The sequence below is a fragment of the Oryx dammah genome, unplaced genomic scaffold, assembly GCF_014754425.2.
Source record: "Oryx dammah isolate SB20612 unplaced genomic scaffold, SCBI_Odam_1.1 HiC_scaffold_18, whole genome shotgun sequence".
Lineage (NCBI taxonomy): Eukaryota > Metazoa > Chordata > Mammalia > Artiodactyla > Bovidae > Oryx > Oryx dammah.
The window spans coordinates 102,866,221-102,888,273 of NW_024070202.1; the positions used below are offsets into that span (position 1 = coordinate 102,866,221).

Sequence of the window (22,053 nt, forward strand, 5' to 3'; positions counted from 1 at the left end):
AAATTTGTGTGTTTTGGCCTTGGTTCTGAATTAGGGAAAGAAAGTCTTTCCTGAAAATTTTCCGTGGATTAGTTTATACAACCTGCGTGATCTGGGAAAACCTCAAGCTAAGAAAATAACAAAAGTTGTTCAGTTCAGTTCAGTCGCTTAGTCGTGTCCGACTCTTTGCAACCCCGTGAATCGCAGCACACCAGGCCTCCCTGTTCATCACCATCTCCCGGAGTTCACTCAGACTCATGTCCATCGAGTCCGTGATGCCATCCAGCCATCTCATCCTCGGTCATCCCTTTCTCCTCCTGCCCCCAATCCCTCCCAGCATCAGAGTCTTTTCCAATGAGTCAACTCTTCTCATGAGGTGGCCAAAGTACTGGAGTTTCAGCTTCAGCATCATTCCTTCCAAAGAAATCCCAGGGTTGATCTCCTTCAGAATGGACTGGTTAGATCTCCTTGCAGTCCAAGGGACTCTCAAGAGTCTTCTCCAACACCACAGTTCAAAAGCATCAATTCTTGGGCGCTCAGCCTTCTTCACAGTCCAACTCTCACATCCATACATGACCACAGGAAAAACCATAGCCTTGACTAGACGGACCTTAGTCGGCAAAGTAATGTCTCTGCTTTTGAATTAGATTAGTATTAATCCAGGCACTGGCAAATCACATTCTTTCTGGAATAACGTACCTTCATCCCAGACCTCAAAGGCTTATTACATATGTGCTTAGTTGCTGAGTCATATCCCACTCTTTGCCATCCCATGGACTGTAGCCTGCTAGGCTCCTCTGTCCAGGGGGATTCTCCAGGCAAGAATACTGGAGTGTATTGCTGTGCCCTCCTCCAGGAAATCTTCCCAACCCAGGGATCAAACCCAGGTCTCCCACATTACAGGCAGATTCTTTGGCATCTGAGCCACCAGGGAAGCCCAAAAATACTGAAGTGGGTAGCCTATCCCTTCTCCAGGGGAACTTCCAGACCCAAGAATCAGACCGGGGTCTCCTGCATTGCAGGCGGATTATTTACCAGCTGAGCTACTGGGGAAGCCCAAAGAAAGGTTTCCCTAATTGGGAAACAAACCTAGATTGTGATGGTGAAAGCACCAAATCCTAGCCACTATATATACTGTGTCAGACATCTGAAAATACGAGATATGTGAGGAAATGTTGTGAGGAAGTATTCCTATGAGTGGGTCAGCAGAGACGACCAATAGAATTGTATCCCTGAGAACAGCAAGTGATGGATTTATTATGTTTAGAACATAAAGTAACTTATTTAATATTTTAAAATGTAGAAGGGGGGGCAAAAAACGTCAAAATGAACAAGGCACAGTTGAACCAAGTATTGAGTTGGCCAAAAAGTTTGAGTTTTTTTGTAGGCTGTATGGAAAAAAACAAATAAACCTCTAGAAGTGAAAACTATAATCATTTGAAATTAAAATTGTAAAAAAAAAAATTGTAATGAAAGCCCACACCTTTTAGATTTCAGACTTTTCCCATAGCTTTCACTCTTTGAATAGAGTTTCTTTGCTTGTGAGGTTATGGGCAGAAGATCTGTATTTGCTACTCTGTGGTCTTCTTTAACTTAATAGTGTTAGAGGCTTTTTGAATACAGATTAAGTAGTCTTTTTCTTGGTTAACCTACTTTTAACTTCTAATCCAAATAATATTGAGCCAGTATTTGATTAAATCTGTTGGTTCATGCTTTGTTTTGACATTTGACTTAGAACTCCTAATACCCACCGTAAAGAGTTGGTTAAATTTTGGTACATCTATTTAAACATACAATTAAATTTACCAGAACTCTGATAACGAGTGTGTTGGGATGGTACAGTGGGATTATCTGTTGTGTTCATCTTAAAAAAGATTTTTTAAAATTTATTTTTGGCTGCTCTGGGTCTTTGTTGCTGTGCACGGGCTTTCTCCAGTAGCTTTGAGTGGGGGTTACTCTTCATTGCGGTATGCGGGCTTTTCATTGCTCTGGATTCTCATTGCAGAGCACAGGCTCCAGGCACAAGGGCTCAGTAGTTAATGCCAGTAGTTGTAGGGCATGGGCTTAGTTGCCCCCAAGACGGGTCAGATCTTCCCAGGCCAGGGATCAAACCCCTGTCCTCTGCATTGGCAGGCAGATTCTTAACTGCTGAACCACCAGGGAAGTTCTGTTTCATTCATCTTTGTGATGAATTTACCTTTTCCTTTTCCCCAGATGGAAAAAACCGTATTCTGATTTTTCTTTTCTGTTTTAATGCCCCTTCAATACCTATTTCAATTATAAAGGTAATACAAGGAATGCTTACAGGAGAAAATGCAAACAATATAGAAAAGTGAAGGAGGAAAGTAAAAGTATCCTGAAATTTCTGCTCACACAGAGGGAAAAAAGCTTCTTACTTTCTGGTACACATCTGCCCTCCTTTCTTCTGGATCTCTGTGCTTGCCTCTCCTCCTTCCTTCCGGATCCATCTGCCCATCCAGTCATTCATTTATTCAGATTGAATTAACATTTTATATAAAAGGAATAACCTGTTTTTTCCACTCAAATATATATCCTAAACAATTGGCCAGTATAAATCTACACAGTACTCTTGGATGGATTAAATGTTATTTTTATAAAGAAAAAATAACGAAGTTACTTTAAAATGGCAATTTTATACTGGTAACACTACCGATAGTACTTTGATGCCCTCCCTCGCTCTCAGTTTCTGTCCTCTCTGTAGTGATGGGGTTTTCACTGGATGGTGTGGCAGTGCCATCGTGTCTCACCTGCACTTCATCTTAGCAGACAGTCTTGACCTTAACGTAGGTACACTTCCGACTGCTAAAAGGCACTGAGGCTTTCATTCAGGGCTGTTTAGAAGTTTTAGAGAAATTGCTGAGAAAGCTAGAGTGCAGTGGCATTCTTAAGAGAAATAAGGATTTACTATTCCTATTTATTGTTATCATAATACCTTAGAAGGTAGATGGTAGAGACTCTATTTCTCCATGCTTTCCCCACTATAGTTAAGGTAAGTGCTGTGGTGGTATAAATTAATATATAAGGCTTTGGTTTTATTTGGATTTGTCTCTTTTTGAAAAACTAATTGAAACTTTGAAATGATTTTTGTAGTTTTCTTTCTTAATTATAAAAATAAAATGTCAAGTACTTCATATTTTTCTTGAGAAAGATACTTTTTTAATGCTTTTGCTCTTTAAGTATTTTAAACTGCTTTAATTCTATCTCTTCCTTGAATTTTAAGGTTAAATTCTTAATTCTCTCCTAGGTGTTTAGAGTTTTAATTTCTAATACTCTTGTTTTCTTAGCATAGTACCTTGCTCATAGTGAATATATATGAAATAAATTATGAATGACTTCTACCATAATGAATAGAAAACATAATTTAAATGTGCTTGAATTGAATCATCTACCAGTTTGATGTACTGGTTTCTTTATGTACTGTCTGTAGGTAGCTGTAAGACAGGCATACAAAGAGGCCAAAATGCAAGGAAGCAGGGAGTGATGGTCTGTATCATAGCAAACTATACTACATAAGATGGGTAAAATCCTAAGATAAAGGCAAAGGGACTTGTAGAATTTTAATTATGAAAATTCTAATCCTTTTAAAAACTAATACTGTGTAAATTTTGATTAATTGTTTTTATTTTTCCAATATAATGCTTCTTATGCTAGGAGTGTAGTCCAAAAAAGGACCAGAAAACTCCTGCATCCTCGGTGGCTTCAGTTGGTGGTCCTTCAACGAGCTCTAGCACATCAGCCGTGGCCTCTACCAGTTCTGGCTCCACGCCAGTGCAGGAGACCATCTGCCTTGATGACTCACTAGATGAAGAACTTTCCTTTCATCCACCTGCTCTGGATCTTGTTTCTGAAGCTTTAGCTGTTATCAACAATGGGAACAAGGGCCCTCCAGCTGGCTCAAGGATAAGTATGCCAACTGCAAAACCTCGTCCAGGACTGAGAGAAGAAAAATTAGCAAGTATCATGAGTAAACTGCCACTGGCTACGCCCAAAAAACTAGATTCTACTCAGACTGCACATTCGTCGAGTCTCATTGCTGGCCACACGGGGCCAGTACCAAAGAAACCCCAGGATTTAGCTCATACTGGCATCTCTTCAGGCCTTATTGCTGGTTCTTCAATTCAGAACCCAAAAGTTTCCTTAGAACCTTTGCCAGCCAGGCTGCTTCAGCAAGGACTGCAGAGGTCAAGCCAGATTCATGCTTCTTCCTCTTCACAGACCCATGTCTCCTCCTCTTCCCAAGCCCAAGTTGCTGCCTCTTCTCATACTCTGGGAACATCAGAGGCCCAAGATGCTTCTCCTTTAACACAAGTAACAAAGGTGCACCAGCATTCAGCTGTCCAGCAGAACTATGTGTCTCCATTACAAGCGACTATTAGTAAATCACAGACCAACCCAGTGGTGAAGTTAAGTAATAATCCCCAGCTTTCCTGTTCATCCCCACTTACTAAGACTTCAGACAAGCCACTTATGTACCGCCTTCCCTTATCTACACCCCCACCTGGAAATGGTTCTCAAGGGTCCCACTCCCTGGTTTCTAGGACAGTACCTAGCACCACTACCTCCACTAACTATTTAGCCAAGGCGATGGTGTCACAAATCTCCACGCAGGGTTTCAAGTCCCCCTTCTCAATGGCTGCATCCCCAAAACTTGCCTCATCTCCAAAACCCGCCACGTCTCCTAAACCCTTGCCCTCACCTAAGCCTTCTGCCTCACCCAAGCCCTCTCAGTCAGCTAAGCCTTCAGTATCAACTAAACTTATTTCTAAATCCAACCCAACGCCCAAACCTACTGTATCCCCAAGTTCTTCCAGTCCAAATGCACTAGTGGCCCAGAGTAGCCACTCGAGCAGTAACAACCCAGTCCATAAACAGCCCAGTGGAATGAACATCAGCAGACAGTCTCCCACCTTGAATTTATTGCCCTTGAATCGCACTTCAGGCCTTCCGTCTACAAAAAATCTTCAGGCCCCTTCAAAGCTAACAAATTCACCATCCACTGGAACTGTTGGGAAGAATAGCTTGAGTGGAATTGCAATGAATGTACCTGCCAGCAGAGGTAGCAACCTTAACTCAAGCGGAGCTAATAGGACTAGTCTGTCTGGGGGAACAGGAAGTGGAACACAGGGTGCTACTAAACCGTTGTCTACTCCACAGAGACCATCCTCTGCCTCAGGGTCTTCAGCGGCAACAGCCAGTGTGCAGGTACGTATGTCAGATGCACTTACGTGATAAAGCGGAAAGTAGTGTAATCTCTCTGTCAATTTAATGATCTTATTATAATGTGTCAGTTGTTTATAATTTATAACTTATGGATGTTGACATCACAGTGATGGATAATCTTGGGGACACAATTTTTGTTGGGGTGTGTTTTTTTTTTTATCACATGCTTGCTTTCAAAATTTTTGAAAAACACAATTTAAAACTGTATCTTATCAAAGTCCAGAACAAAAAAGTCACTTATGATTTTAACATACCTTCGCTTGTCTCTTCCTTTCCCCGTCCTGGTCCCTTTCTCCTGTCGACTTTCATAATCTTTTAAATCAAATTTATACATTCATATTATTTTTTTCCTTTAACTGTGTCTTTTTGAATAAAGTTATTATTTTTTATAAATTTTGCAGTTGTTCATATATAATTGTCTGTCAAATTAGTATCAGTAGTCTGTTAATACCATACTTTCCCCATTCATGAGTTTTTCATTTAAATTTCTCTCTCAGTTCACAGGAGTACCTAATTCAAGGACTCTTTTCGAAAAGGCTAATGTGAAAGTTGTTCTACTTCAGCACTTATATACCTGATGATTTCTGTCACACTTGAATAGAGCAGACTTCTTGGGTCACTAACTGTCTCACTCCAGATTTTATAAAGACTGCTCCATTGACCCTCACTATTTAAGGTTATAAAAACGTTTGAGGCCATTCTGACTTTTTGTTCCCTTATAAGTAACATGTTTTCTCTGCCTAAATGCTAATCACATTTTATCTTTTTCCTTGAAAATCAAGTGTTCCCAGATAATGGCTAGATTTATCTAGATAGTTTTCATTAATTTTGTGCCTAGAAAATAGGAACTTCTTTCAGTCTCTGACCCACCCATTTTTTTCAGCTCAAGAATATTTTATTGTGTTATGGGCCTGATTATCGTTTCTGATCCATTTGCCTAGGTTTTTGAGAGCTCTGTTGCTCATATATTTCATCTCTCTGCCTTTCATGTCATCTTTTCTGTTACTATTTTCATCTATCTACCACTTATTTGTATTCTGAGGCTTTTTCATATTTGTTCTTCACTTTACTCATTTGGTTTCTTTAATTTTTTCCCCCCTCCCTTGAAACATAATCCATGTTCACGGTTGGTAAAATTCAGAAAAAATTTAAAAAAGAAAGAAAAGTCATGTATCATCTCACCAGTGTTGATGTTTTCCAGATACTTTTTTTAGACTCTTCAAGAAAGTAGATTTTATATAATAGTATGTTTCATAAGCTTTTTTAAAAATAGCATTTTATGATGTTATTTCTTAGCTTCTCAGTTATTCTTTGAAAAATGACTTATTTGTGAAACTCTGGTGTCTAAGAAAGTGCTCTGACTTTGTACTGCATCTTATTTACGTGGAATAGGAACATCTAATGAAGTAAGTTTCCGCGTGGTATCAGAGAGATTTCCTGCTGTTCAGTACAAGCTAAGTGTTGGTATTCAATGTACACCTAAACCCCAGACCATCACTCTTCCTCTACTATAGGCTTAGGAATGAATGAATTCTAAAATTCTAATATAGAACAAAATTCCATTAACTGATACTTCATTAATTGAAATCTAGGATTTATAGATATTTTATCCATATGATTTTGCTTTTATCAGAAATAAGAAAATAGCCCAAAAAAACCCCCTAGGGATCGTATGTTAAAATTTAAGTTATAACTAAGGTCTAGGAGTTAGTCTACATTCTTATTTTATTATCTTTGTTAAAATGTTGACTTTTTTGAAATCAATCTTTAAGTTGATGTGAGAGAATCATAACCAAAGTGACAGTTCCATGGCCCATATCCTCCTTCCTATTGTCAACTACTTTTAACTGTTAGCTTTTTCTCTTGTGTTTTTTAAAAATAAGAATGAATGGAAGTCTCTTTTAGTGTTATCTTTCAGCTTCTCATTGTGATAAATAAGGCTTTTAACTGTCTTATACTTCTCCCATTCTCTTCAGAGACTAAAATGACAACTTTTGGTTAAATCTGTGACTTTGTAAAAGATTGTCTATGTTGAGCTAACTATTGTGATCTGTGGTTTCAATCATAAATTTTGGGCTTGTTTCCTGGAGTTAAAATTTGCTTGTTTTTTTCTTTAACTTTGTTTTCTTTAAAGTTAAATCTCCCTCTATCTTTTGTCATCTCCAGAATCTATCAGTTCTGGTTTTTTTCTACCCCCCTGGAAAACTTCCTACATTTGATCATTTATCCCAAAAGAACAATTTGGTTTATTGTTTACCAGTTAGTTTCTTATCAAGGAACCTACATGGCAAAATTTGTGTTTCTAAAATGTAACTCCTTTCTTCTGATTTGTTCCTCTCCAAAATGGCTTTATAATTTGGAGACCTTAATGTTCCTGCCTCGTATCTGATCCTTTTTGTCTTTCTTATTGGTTTGACTGAAGAAAAGATCAGTAATTGAATAAGGTTATTCCTAACTTTTGTTCTCTTTTCTAACACAACATCTTATTGATGTCTTATCCGCTACCTTGTGGCCCCTAGATCCTGTCTTTCTAAAGCTAGCCAACACGAAAAACAGATTTCCTATCTATGTCTATAAAATATTCCACTTGCCTCTGAAAGATGTCTTTAGCTGTGTGCAGATGTGAAAATGACAGGTCCTGAGGTTAACCAAAGTTAAAGTCTTTCTAGGTTCAGATTAATCTCTACCTGCTTTTTATTTAATAACTTGCACCGAAGGCTTTCCTGTTCTTTCTTGCCGTTCAGCTTGTTGATTTTCTGTGAATCCAGTCTTTGCCACTCTATAATTTCCAAAATAATTCATTAAGCAAATATTTACTAAGTGTTTAATATGTGCCAGGCACTCTTCTAGGTGCTGGGGAAATTGGGATGAGTCAAGATCATGCCCCCTCTCATGGGGCATATATTCTAGGACGAAAATAAGCAAAACACAGTATTTAAAAATATTTTGTGCTATAAAAATAAAAACAATAATATGATAAAGTGTGATTGCTGCTAACATGCTAAGGGAGATGGAGAAGGCCTCTTGGAAGAGGCAACGTTTGAGCTGATAATTGAATGACTAGGACCAAGCCTTTTGGAGAGAAGAGCAAACAGCCCAGGCAAGAAAGGGAAGGTAGATGTGAAGACACTGAGATAGGAAAGAGCCTGACAGGGCTGGATGGTTGGGAAAGATGGGGAGGTGACAGGTCGAAAAACAACTCTAAACCATGTGATTGAGGACCTTGGGGCTACAGTAAGGACTTGGGCGTTTACTTTGTGTTCAGTGGGAAGCCGTTGGAGGGGAGTGATACGGTCTGATACACATTTCAAAAAATCACTCTGGGTGTTATAGAGAGTGTGGGGGGCAGATGTACTCACCAAAATGAAACATGTCCTTAAAAAGAAATCTAATGCCCACCACAAAGAGCAAGGTGTTCCTTTATTTTCCCCTGGAGATGAAATGTGGAGGTCATGGAAAATATTTCTGATTATGGGGCATTATCCTGAACTGTTTGCCTGCTTCATGTTGATAGCTTCTCCTGTAATGTTTCTGAATAATACCAACAATGGGATACCTCGCTTTTAAAAGGTCTCCATCTTCTGTGAGAGAAAATTATAACTGTGATGTAACATTTAGATACTCTAGTGTTTCATTTTAGTTTTATAAACAAAAGTGGATATGGAAGGTTTTTATAAGTATAAAATGTCAGACAGTTAGGGCCTGGTACCATTTTTTTCTTTTGCTAATACACATAACTTAATTTTGGAAGTTCCCCTAATTTACATTTTCTGTCAGCTTTAATGCTTCAGTGAACCTACTCCAGAAAAGCATAAGAGTTTTCCTTATTAGCAGTATTTAATGTTCCTCACCAGGAGGGCTCCACTTGGGGAACACGGTTTTAGAGTGTGTTCCCCATATTATCCTGAGACTGTAGTAGAATGTTGTTGAAAAAGAAGAGAAAACTCTTGATACTGATCCTTTTTTTTTTTTTTGCTTCAAACCACTGTTGTTTCTAAGTTAGTAATTTTTTCCTAAATCACCCATTTTTAATATGGTTGGCACAGTAGAGGGGAACGACTGACAAATAAGAAAAACAGTTAAGTCCAAGCGTAAATTGATAAAGATTTGCACTTAAATGTGGGAGAAAGTTGTGATTTAAAAAAAAAAAAGGATATGTTGAATATGAGATCATTTTGTTTTTCATTTTGTGTTGTGTAAAAACTAAGGTAGGAGTGGTGGGAAAGAATTGAAACTGCGGATCTTTGCAGCTAACATATATGGGAGAGAAATGATTGTAACAGATGATAAGTTCAGTTCTGAGCATATCAATTTGGTGAGGTAGATATCCAAGTGGAATTCTTCACTAAACCATTAGCTAAACAGGATTGCAACTGAGGTGAGAGGTCAGAATTGTAGGTACAAATTTGAGACATAAATAAAGGAGGTAAGGGAAGGCAACTGGAGAACTAGTGAAAAAACAGTTTTAGAAAGCTTTTTAAGAATGTTCTTCATTTTTTCGTTCAGCAGTGGTGGGGACCATTGAGTGTATAAATACGTGAGATGATGTGGCATTTTTGCATGGGAAAATCACCTACATTTTTCCTATAGATTAACTGAGAAATAAAATGACCAGCCCTTTATTAATAATGTTTACTGGTAGAAATCATCAGTATACAAAATAAAAGTAACAGTTGCTAATGCTTATTATTAACAAATATTCAGAGAATTCAGTTTTCTTGACCAAACTTAGAACTGTAAAAATTTTTTACCACAGAAATTTGGAGTTGATAAAATAAGGCTATAAAAGAAAACTCACAGTTGCAGATATAGTAGGTAATAATATCTGATACTGAGAAATTTTGGTTATAATCTTTATTAAGTACACAAAAAAAAAAGTCGGAATGGAAAAAAATGTTTACTTGCTGTATAGCAAATTGTTCAAAGAACTAAAATAGCTTTATAGAGTATATTTCAGTAATTTCTCAGTGAAAGCTTATCAGTGCTGGCATGTTTCGAAGTGTTTTTCTTCATAACGATGGCATCAAAGCCCAAGTTGGGGAGTGTCAAAACACTCTGTAATTTACCTTTTGCCTTAGGAGTCTGAGTTCAGAAATGTAGTGGAATTGAAAATCAGCTTTCAGGGGTTAAGAAGAGATGAGATAGTGTGGAAAATGAAGGCTGCCATTCAATAAATTTGATAATAAAAGAAAGATACATAAGTCAGGTTGTTGCTAGGGGTTAGGGAAGAGCCAGGATTAATGGTTGGTTGTAAGACGGTTGGTTTTAAGATAAGTCAGCGGTCTCTGTATATGCAAAAGCAGAGGAAATGCAGAGAACGTGCAGTTCTTGGTTGACATCTGTGACAGAAAGTTCTGCAGGGGTAGTATTCATGGCGTATGTCAGGTGGTTAGCTTTTGAGGAAGAGGCAGATAAAGCTTTTGAAGAGGAAAACACGGATGGCCGTTAACGATGAAGGTACAGGGTATCAAGTTGAGGGATCTGAGAGAGTAATAGTCTAGAACAGAAGCTGCAGAGATTGTGCCCAGAAAGACAGTTAAATTACAGATCAGAGACCGAATTGAAATTATATGGAATTAATTCCCTGTGTCAGATGTAGAGGTAAGAGCAAAAGTGGAAATCCAAGTTTAGAAATTGAGAGGAATGGGTGTTAATGTAGACATTGCAGTAACAGTTAAGGAAGCTTAACTGGTGCTCAAGAGCTACGTAGAAGTATTTCCAAAGCCAGTATTGGTCACTCATTGAAATGTAATTTACACTTCAGCCTTCATTTCTGTCTCCCAGAGTTTCTGTTAGAGTAGACGTAAGACACAGTCTCACGTCCATGAGGATATTAAGTAAAATAAATCAATTCAGGTTAAAGACTTGATTTCTTATGTATTTTGACCCCTGGTTTCTGCAGTCCACAGCAGGAGCATCATTATTGGCTAATGCCTCACCTCTGACTCTCATGACATCACCTTTGTCTGTAACAAATCAAAATGTGACTCCTTTTGGGATGCTGGGTGGCCTTGTTCCAGTGACCATGCCCTTCCAGTTTCCCTTGGAGCTACTTGGCTTTGGAACGGACACAGCTGGAGTGACAACCACCTCGGGATCTACCTCAGCCGCTTTCCACCATAGCCTAACTCAGAGTAAGTGGGGCTCTTTTTCTTACATAGCTGCCTAGTCTTGACAGAACAGGAAACCTCACAAATTTGTACTAATTGAGAGCAGTCCAGTTGGAGTTAATGGAGATTATAGAATTTCTTTTTAAAAGAAATCCAGTTTATTTCTTGTGTATATATAAAATAAGTGGAATTACTGGACTCTGAAATTTTTTTATAGGTTCTAAAGTGAACTGGCTATTCCATACTTCTATCTTAATGAAATTTACAGTAAGAGAAAGTCAGATTTCCTGGGTTATTTGCATGCACATTTATATTTATACACATAATGTATGTGCTCTAGTTTAAAAAAACCTTTAAAGTCGAGGTCTGTGCTTGGATTGGATAAATTATTTTCATTTTTGTATCTAAGAGGGCTCAGGTCTTAATTTGAAGAATATCACTGACAAGTGTGTTCTTCCCCTAGATTTACTAAAGGGTTTACAGCCAGGAGCTCAGCACGCAGCAGCGCTTTCCCACGCACCTCTGCCTACACATGTACAGCAAACATTTAATGGTAAGAGAGCCCCCTGTTTCTTCCTCTATCTAATATTTATACAGATTTACCAATATATTAAACAATGTGAGAGAATGACAAAGATTGGAAAAAGTAATTTTCATATGAGTAAATCCTCATCGGCAACAAACACCTTTTCAGAGAAAGGAAACAAGTAAAGGAGATCTTTTGTTACATGTGCAGAGAGCCTTTTTGAAGGTGTTTGTTATATGGGAATGAGGACAAAGAATAGGATTCATAAGACAGGATACAAAAATCATGTCCAATAGTTAATCACACTTGACCTTTATGGAAATTTTCCAAAGTGCCAGATAGTCTTGTGACACACATATTAGCTAATTTAATCCTTACAATAAACCTGTGAATGAGATCACAGTCCCCATTTTACACATCAGGAAATGGAATCAGAGGTAAGCAACTTGCCCAAGTTGATGGGATAATAAGTGTTTAATCTGAGATCCAAATCCAGGAAGTCTGACTCCATGGCCTGTATTCTTAACTGTCACTCTTCTCTGTGTCTTAGCCCTGATTAAACTAATGTGATTTCAGACTGTCTGTGTTATATACTTGCAGCCCAGCTAGATTCTCTGAGATCTGGAGTTGGACAGTGGACACTGCACCCAACCCTTGCCTCCAGATTCTCGCTCTCATCAGCAGCTGACTCCAGTAAAATGCTGAAACTATTCTGAGGGCCATTTTCAGCATCTTTGAGCAGCTCAGCTGCTCTCTTAACTTTGAAAGCTGACTAGGGCCTCACTGTTCTTTTTGGCCACTGCATTTAAAATGGTTGTTGAGCAAGTTTACAGCTGACCACAAAGTGGAAATGGGAGCTTCAGAGCAATCTTGAGGCAGTAGGTTGTAGTAAATGCTCTAAGACACCCAAGTGTTAAGCTGCCCCAGACTAACTCCTTGAGAGAATGAACACAAGGCCACAGTTTTGCCAGTGTGGGAACAAAGTGTGAGTCGCTCAGTCGTGTCCGACTCTTTGTGACCCTATGGACTGTAGCCTGCCAGACTCTTCTGTTCATGGGATTCTCCAGGCAAGAATATTCAGGCCTGGTGGAGCTTAATTTTCCTTGACAAGGCAACAAATGATAAGAGATTTTCTACATTTTTTTTTGGCCCTCGAAGTCACCCAGTCCTGCTCTTGTCCAGTTTAAGTAGAGTGATTAGCATTTTCCCAGTATAACTTTCATAGCCATATGTAAAACTAGAAAAATCATTCTTCCCATAGCAGACTTTCCTACCTTTTACGTTTGCCAGGTTAGGACTAAAAGATGCAGCTGGAATTTTCACTCCCAGTGTGGTCCAATCATTTACATAAATAATTTAGAGTTATTAACTGCTATGTCATGGCAAGAAGTTTTCACCTGCATGAAAATGAAGTCGACCTTGAAGTTGACCTTGTTTTCTAAGGGAATCAAAAAATGTGATAAGTTCCTTGAAGGAGGGGGACTGATTGTGTTTTTACGTTTCTTTATAATCCTCGCAGCATTTGACACAGTTGACTATAAGGTAGATAACAAATACTTATTGAAATAGTATTTGTAGGACACTGGAAACCAATTAAACCATAGTCATATTGAGATAAGAGAATCATTCTTCTTTATATCTCAACTTCTCTGTGCTGTAACATGTAAGGTACTAAAGGTTATCTTTCTAGCAATGTCGTCATCCACGTGAAAATTAGAAGTTAATTGTATGTTTTGCTTCATATGCTTTTATTTTTTATGACATGCTGACCCATACTGATTAAACACCTCTTTTCTCAGATGGAGGCCAAAGTAAAGGGGACACTAAGTTACCACGGAAATCTCAGTGACTTCCCAGTAAACAAAGGAGATGGCACACTTGGCTGGCTGTTGGAACCTACCTGATGGGAAAGTACTCGTGTGGTCTTAGGGCTGCTGTTCTGTCGATGTTTACATTCTCTCGTCCCAAGCACTGTGGTGAGGAGGAAAAAGAAAAGGAAACATTACTTGAGTAAAGCCAGGTGCAGGAGGAAGAAATGCTTTTGTGCAAAGTTAAGTGTGACCTTTAGTCTCTTCTAAAGAAAGACAAAGTTACCATATTAACTGACTTGAAAGAGACTCAGTTGTCAAACCCACAGAAATACAAATTTGATTTTTCCCTGGGCAGGAAAAAGGAAATTGAGGATTTGGGTAAACTCCATCCATCCTGGGGGTTGGATCTGAACACTTGTAGACATAGTTGCATAATAAAAGGCAGTATACCCCAAATTAGGCCAGTTTGTCAGGAGTAATGGTCATGTCTGAGTGGACTATGCAGCAAATTTGCCACAAAAAATATTTAATGGCCCTATGTCTGATGCAGACAGTAGCTGAGTATACATGTACCCTCAAAAATCCTGAACAAACTTGAATCTTTTCCAGTGTGTAGCAACTCCTGTGTAAATCAGTGGACTAAAGATGTTTCAGGAAAGTTATTTTAGCACAGTGATATATATTACATTTTTTTAAGTCAAAAAATTGAGCCTGTTGCTCATAACAGATGAAACTTAGATGTCCCCTTTTTGTAAAAGGGTCAATTACATCTTCCATTCAGAAGCAGGTACTTAACTCTCTTCTTCAGGTGATTTGTGCATCTGGTGTTGACTGGTTAATTCTTATTTCCATTCTTGATGTTAAAATGTGACTTGTGTTCACATTTTCCTCTTGAGAAATGGGGATCTTTGTTGTAGGACTGCAGCTTTGGTCCACTTAGCCTTTGCAGGCCTGCCAGTATGAACTGTCAGTTTCCTCCAGCATCACTTTAGTTCATAACCTCTCCTTCTGTTCTTTTAAGTAGTGGTATTTCAGGTGATTATTAACTGTTGATATAAACAGGTATAAGTGTGTGTTGCAGTGCTTCTTCATTGGTCATTCAAATGGCATATATGTATTTGGGGGGAATTTTGAAGATGGTATTTTAAAGGGAGGAATTAAATTAGGATCATTGTATACAGGGGATTATTTTTATAACAATCATAGTGTATTTTTACTCCCTTTATCCACTGTAGTGAAACTGATTTGGAGCATTTGAAATTTTAAAGTTTTACTAATACTTAAGAGTATTGATGTATGGGTAAACCTGCAGATAATAAGACTCCGTTACTAGAGCTTTCTCATGCAAACTGCATGTTCAACAAAGGATGTTAAGGGAGAAATTTATAGTGTTTGGATACATTTTGTTGACTTTTTTCACCTCATCATTGTTCTAGTCTTTTTCTTCCTGTTTAGGCTTCTGAATGTTTTCAAACTGTTCACAAGAATGGTGTAAGGTTGGTCCATTAATAACGCCAGATACCTAAAAAAAATTGCACCAGATTGGTGGTAGCAAGATTTCTTACATATGTTTTCATTACAGGTCACCCAATACCATTAATATTTATCCAGATAAGGGTATAATCAGGCCCTTTTTTCCTTTCACAAGCAAAAGTTGCAAATAGGCTTTAGGACTGTGAATAAATCAACACAATGCTTTAGATCTGTAAGCCCATATTTTGACTTCAGAGTCAAATTGGCTTACTTCACAGCAGAAAAAAAAAGTTAATAACTGAAAACTTTAGTTCCAAGAACTTGTTACAATAAGGGGAAAGGGTTATTTCAAAGGAATCATTGATATAATTACTTGCTTCTAAGAATTTAGTTTATCAGTAAAGCAAATAAGAATGTTCTGTCAACCCTAGTAGATATTTTGAAAGGATATTGGGATGTTGCAGATAGGTTTGGCTTGAATGAATGTTTGATTAAAGTTTGTTCGATTTTTTTAACTAGGGAAGCTTACCCAGTTCTTGAGTTCTTCCAATGTAGCATACCTCTTGCTTTTATCTCATTTAGAGGGGAAAAAAAAGTCTGCTAATCCTTACGGATTTTCCTTTGAGAAGCCACCTTCATTTTACTTCCCTGAACAAGGAGGGAACCCAATGCAGATTCATCTCTCTTCTGGTGGAGAGTGGTACATGTACTCATCTGTGTGTGTGTGTTTGTACACACATATTTATCGATAGATGAGTTCAGTGGTAGTTTAAGTTGAGGAATGACAACTTTAATTTGTTAAGCCCATCAACTCAATCACACCATATGAAGATACCACCCCCCCCCCCCGATTCTGTCTTAATTTGAGAAGAGTGGGATTATCAGTTCCTCCCCCATATCGTTTTATAAACACCTGAGGGCTCTGGGCTCTGAGGCCTCCTGTGTGGAGATTTTATTCTGTTCTCTTCAGTCCTGATTCTGTGAGAACTGTTGCCTCACCCCCATCACATTTTCATTACCTTCATCCATTTCAATCAAGACTGCCCTTTTATGTTGTACAAATGAAATAAACATCCTTATATTTCTTAAAAAGTATGATCAAAGAGTTACCGCATGTAAATACCTGTTTCTTTTCTAGGTCATAACATTGAAAATGGTGTCCATACTGTATGGTCACCTATTTTTACAGCTTTTCTTACTAAAAACATACATACAAATCAGTTATTTTTTAGCACAGAGGCTTGCGACTCATATTCTATTTTTGCACTTGAAAATCAAATTATGTTATTTTTTAAAGTGGAGAGTAATTGGAAAGGTTATAGAGCAATGTGTCTTTTCTGAAGAGTATTAGCAACATCCCAGTGTAAAAGTAATCAGCACACAGTTACATCCCATGCCATGGGATTCTTGATTCAGGAAAAGTAAGCTGTTTGCAACGGTCTTGTATTTTACATTGCCTTCGCTGACGGATAAGCTGTTACTGTACATACAAGTTAATCCTCGGTATTCACAAGCAATAATGAATGACCAGCAGAGCTGTCTCCAGAGATAGCAGTGCTGAGCCTTGGCTGGAGACTGAGAGCAAAGTGTCACGCTCATTCAGAGCCTCCACAATCGATGTAAGCAATAATTTCATTACCAGTCGGTTATAATTCTTTCTCATCTGCTTCTGAGATCAGAGGGTAGAAGAAATCATGATTTTAAAACCAACTGAAGAGATTAAGTATTGGGGGAAGAAGTGAAGTTCATCTGACGTCCCCCGATCTCGATTTTGAGGGACTCAGAGCATTGTGTCAGCACATTCCTTCATGCCTGCCACCCCTTTGATGGATGTTGTTAGCCCAAATTTCTTTCTTTTTTTTTTTAATATCATAGAAGCTGAATAGGGTTTATCATATGACCCAGCTAGAAGGAAGAACCGGGCACACACCTGTTTGAATGCTGTGGGTTTGACACCTGTATGAAAACAACTTCTACGAAAAGATATTTAATCCAGGATTTCCCCCACCCCCACCCCCGCCCAAGCAGATTTAAATTGTTTACTACCCAGGTTTGGAAAGGACAGACACCTCTAATCTTTCTCCTCTCGTTGCCCTCTACCACACCCCCTTTCCACCTCTACTTGGTTCAAGATATTTTCTGAAATGGAATTCTACTGTTATTCAAACTGCCATTGATTACGTGAATACTGTGTCCCTTGAGATCATCTCTTAGCACTCCAATTAATCTATCAGATTTGCTGCTACATTTGTAAAATGAACTTTGCCTGTAATGTTCAACTTCAATTTACAGTTCTTTATTTCTGGGAGGCTTCGTCATATGATTTGACCCATGTACAGAACCAGGACACTTTATTTGAAGGGTGTGCCATAAAAGCACACTGGTCCTTGCATTCTTTTCATCGTTTAGATTTTGAATTTTTGTTTGCTCTTTTTGTTGGTCGATGCTTATTTTGTCCTGTTTTAAATGAGAAGAGTGAGAGAAATCTGCAATCAGGCCAAACTTGAGAACTTGCCCCCATGCTTCAGCACTGCAGTTTCTGCTGACCTTACGTTCTCCGAAAGCACTTTCACTTGCTGTTGTGCATGTGTGGTTGTTTTTGCTTGTTTGTTGTTTTGGTTTTTGCTTTTAGGGGGCTTTTGTTTTTGTAATGATGCAGAAGACAAATGCAGTAGTAGCTAAATGATTAGAAACATGTCAGACAGTTTTATTTCACAAAATTTAAGAGGAAAGGTTTAACTCTGTAAATCGTTTCTTAGCTCTGGTAAAATGGCTTATACTACTCCTCTGAAGCATATTCAATTCAGGCCTTTGTCTTTGTTAAGTGCCTTTTTTTCCTTTCTTTTTTCCCCTCTTTTGAAACTGTTCTCAGATATCCTAAAGTACAGGCTAATAACTAACATCAGGGGATTCAGGAGGAAGAATCTCAGAGTTGCCAAGATCATGCCATGCTGTAATCTTCTTTTTCTTTATATGTATATGGATATATGTGTAAGATACACACATACATGCATACATATATATGTGTGTATATTTGTATACATATGTAATATATATATATATATATAACTAGTAGCTGCTGTACCATTGCGTCCTTTCCAAGCACTCCCCTTTTAATGTTTGCAAAATTTCTGCCTTGTTTATTCCATTGCCTTTAGTTGATTTGAATGGCTAGATTGGGAAATTGTCTTCTCACAAGATACTGTCTTCGCCCTTCGAATATCTGTTTGTAGAAGTTAACAGGAACAACAACTACATATAAAACAAGTCACTTACTATAACTGAAATAAATTTAGTGGGCTCATTGGCTGCTCCTGGATGTAATCCACTGCTCTGTGCCCTTTGGACTGGGCATGTGTAATACTAGAGAAAGCATCGGCACAACAAGAGTCTGTCCAGGTCGGGTTGATAAGGCACATGATGTCAGGCAAGACCAGAGACATGGGAGAGCTAGAGTTAGAACCATGGGCTTGTTTCTGAGTTTCGAAGCAAGTTAGCAACTTTGTCCATATTAAAAATGCACCATATACTCTTCTGGAAAATGGGTTTTGAAGAATTTATAGAGCTGTGTATCTATTAAAAGGGTAATAAACTTAGAAGCAGAAGGACTTCAGATATGGAGGGAAACACTCGTATAACCCATGGCATTCTTGAGAGAGCTTCAGTTTTCTCATTTGCCAAATAATTACATTTGGCTTAATATGATTTAATGGTTATTTATGTTTCTCCTTTGAGCAAAATAACATAATATCAGTAATTAGTGTCCATCTGTTTCTTGTTGAAAACAGATGTGACATGTGAAGGGAGACTAAGTTGAACCAATCCTCAAAACCCAGTATAAATATGTCTAATAAACGCCCCCTTTTAAATTCATTTTAACTGAGGAGACTGGTGGCCAAAAAGGAGAAAGCAGAGGCTCCTGGCAGTGTTACTTGATAGCAAGACTGTTATCAGGTGGCCTCAGTTCAGTCATGTTACTCTTGAATTATTGTGTTTAGGGGGAATATCGTTTAACCTTTGTGCCTCAGATTACCCATTAGAAAATTGGGTATAATAATATTGACCTACCTCCCAGGGATATCAGAGACTTTTTCAAAAATATTTTGAGTTTTTCTAAAATGTCCTATATAATTTAAAAAAGTATTATCATCTTCCTGCAGAGGCTAAAAAAAATGTTTCCCTATGATGGGTATTAAAAGCACCATATGATTTTTAGGTTTAAAAAAAAAATCACTGGAATTCTAATTTAGATACATATGTGTTATTTAAACATACTATATTTGTGGTTGGATAAAATGCTTAGTTTCAGGTTAATAAGAGGGGAGGGGGTAAATAACACTAAGTTTCCTAATTATAAGTAGTTTTTTTTTTTTTAAGCTGTTTATGGTATTATTACGTGTGATTTTTGCCAAGATTGTGGAGCTGAAGCTAGCTAAAGTGTGAATGATTGGTTACTGGAGTTAATGATCCCAAATGTTTTATCTGCCTCACTTTGCCATGTTCTCAGCCTAATTTCCTTATATTACTGTTCAGTGATCAGAATAGCTAAGCTTTTAACTTTCTAAGAATGAATGGGGGTCTCCTTCTCATAGAGACTGTGTACTATTCCTGTAACCGTAGGTTCATCCAGCTTCGCACTGAAGGGGCAAGCACTACACAGTCTGCTAGGCATACTTTAGCCAGTCTACCTTTGTAATTTATGCTGCTTCAGCGTGAAAGAGTTGGAGCCATCAACTGCTCAGGTTGTAGAAAAATGGGAGAGAGGAGGCAGGTTCCTCTTCCTAGCTGGGGCAGCTGTGGGAAGGGTGGGGGTACAAAGAAATATATTTTGCCCAGCTCCAGGGACGAGAGGAAGGTCATCTTATCCTGCCCTCCATCAGGTATATGAAGCAGTAATACATAGAATTTTCCTTTTATCATTTAAAACAGTAACAACAGGAAACATTGGATGCTGCTTCTCTGTTAGAGCTAGATGCTGAGCACCATTTGTGAGATGTGTGTAGATTTTGTAACACATATTCAGGGTCAGGAAAGAGAATGTCAGGGGATTAGGAACAAATGATCCAGTGTGAGTGAGTCGGCAGAAGGCCCCAGGCCCAAGTAGACAAAGCCTCTGAGTTAATTCCCAGAACTGGCTGAGGCCCATTTACTGTCTAGTGATAGGATGTTTTTCCTTAAAAGTCACTTTTAGGTTTTTTTTTTTGTGTTTTCCAGATAAAGCCTTAGTTAGTAGCCTCTAAATATCAACTATGCAGATAAACATACACGTTTTCCACATTCTTCCTCTTTTTTCCATTCTTTAAATAACAGATGTTAATTAAGACTTCTACCCAAAGAAATAAGGCATAAGGGTTTTGTTGAATGTGTGTTTGTTCCTCTTGGGAAGATTAATGGAAACATAAAAATAGAGATATTTTGTGTGTCCATCTGTCCTAAAATGTGAACTTTATATTCAGAAACTAAGTACAGATTCTGGTGCACACTGTAGTTAGAATCATGGAATGTCTTCGGGTTGTTAAGATAAAACCATCCCGGTGTTCAATTCTGAGAAAGTTTTAGATTCTCTGGCACAGTGTTCAGGTTTGTGGAGCTAATAAACAGATGGTCAGACTATCATTACAAAGTGGCATTAAATATTAATGTCAGATTCTCGTTCTTTCTCCACTTTATTTAGTATTCTTCTTTTCTCTAGTCTGAGCTCTCAAGTTAACCATTTCATCAACCAGTGGCTACACTAGAATAAAAGTTGCTAAGAGTCTGGGGAGGAAAGGTTAAACTTTCACCTCCTCTTCTCATTCACGTTGGTCATCTACGCTGGGTCCCCACTGAATTTGAAAGTAAAGACTACAAGCATGTTGTAGGAGACTGTTTACATCCCAGCACACTCAGACAGGGACTGGTAGGATTTTAATCAGGCTGCCTTTGAATAACTTGATATTTTTCTCATATCTTCCCAAAGTACCATTTGCTTGAAAGTAGCTATTTTTGATCTTTATTTAATTTCCTCATACTGTAATATGTAATACTTCTGCTTTTCAGACTTTCTTTCATACGTCCATTTTAGAGCAGGTTAGTACTTAAATTTTGGACACTTTTCCGAACTGTTACCCAAACAGGTCAAGAATACTTTAAAAATAAATAAATAAATAAATAAATAAATCTCAGTATTATAATTAAGGGGTCTATATGTCCAGGACTTAGAATCACTAGTGACCTGAATTTTTTTTTTTTCTCTTCTCCTTTGTTAAAAATAGATTTCTCTACTATATAATATAGTAGTAGTTACATTGCATGGCCTCTTCTTGATACTTTTCAAGGTTATTCAAAAGAGAACTCATTTGTTTTTATTATTTGTTGGGCTCTTATTTCACATAATAGTCTGCCTTGCTTCTTTTCATTAATTCCTCTGGAATAAACCTACTTTACAAAGGTCTGTGTCAGAAAGGCCATATGAATCCTTAGTACCAATTTTAGGTTCCTCAGAAAACTCTTGATACATTATTTGTTACTGTTTTGCCAATAATAATATAATTCTATTTTATCTTGTCTAGTTTTAAAATATTTTGTAACAAAGCACTAATGGAAACTTAATTGAAACGCAAGCAAGGTGACTATTACCTTAGATAACGTGGAGATACTGTTTTTTAATTTAACAGTTCCATCTACCCTCCAAGCACATTTAGGAGTTGGCAGTAACCAAGACTGGCCAAGTGGCATATTCTTCTATGTGACAACCTGCTACATTACATTTCATGCTCTTTTGGCTATAAACTTCCCTCCTTTTTTGCTTCTCTCATCTGTTTGCGGAGGTAGTGTGCCCTGTGCCGGCATATTGGGTTTTCTTTCCTGTACCTGTGAAATTACCAAGAATTACCCCCAGTTTTGGCCAGAGGCATTAAAAGAGAAATTATTC

General features: G+C 37.9%; 1 protein-coding gene across 1 annotated transcript in view; it reads left to right on the forward strand.

Moving 5' to 3' along the window:
• The window catches only part of UBN2 (ubinuclein 2), a 57,138-nt gene extending 43,292 nt beyond the window's left edge, over window positions 1-13,846 (forward strand). Inside the window, exons 14-17 of the mRNA XM_040259968.1 lie at window positions 3,652-5,202; window positions 11,123-11,354; window positions 11,794-11,883; window positions 13,656-13,846. Coding sequence (XP_040115902.1) covers window positions 3,652-5,202; window positions 11,123-11,354; window positions 11,794-11,883; window positions 13,656-13,705 — 1,923 coding nt within the window. The 3' untranslated portion in view covers window positions 13,706-13,846. The remainder of the gene's footprint in view (window positions 1-3,651; window positions 5,203-11,122; window positions 11,355-11,793; window positions 11,884-13,655) is intronic.
• The last annotated feature ends 8,207 nt before the right edge of the window (window positions 13,847-22,053 follow it).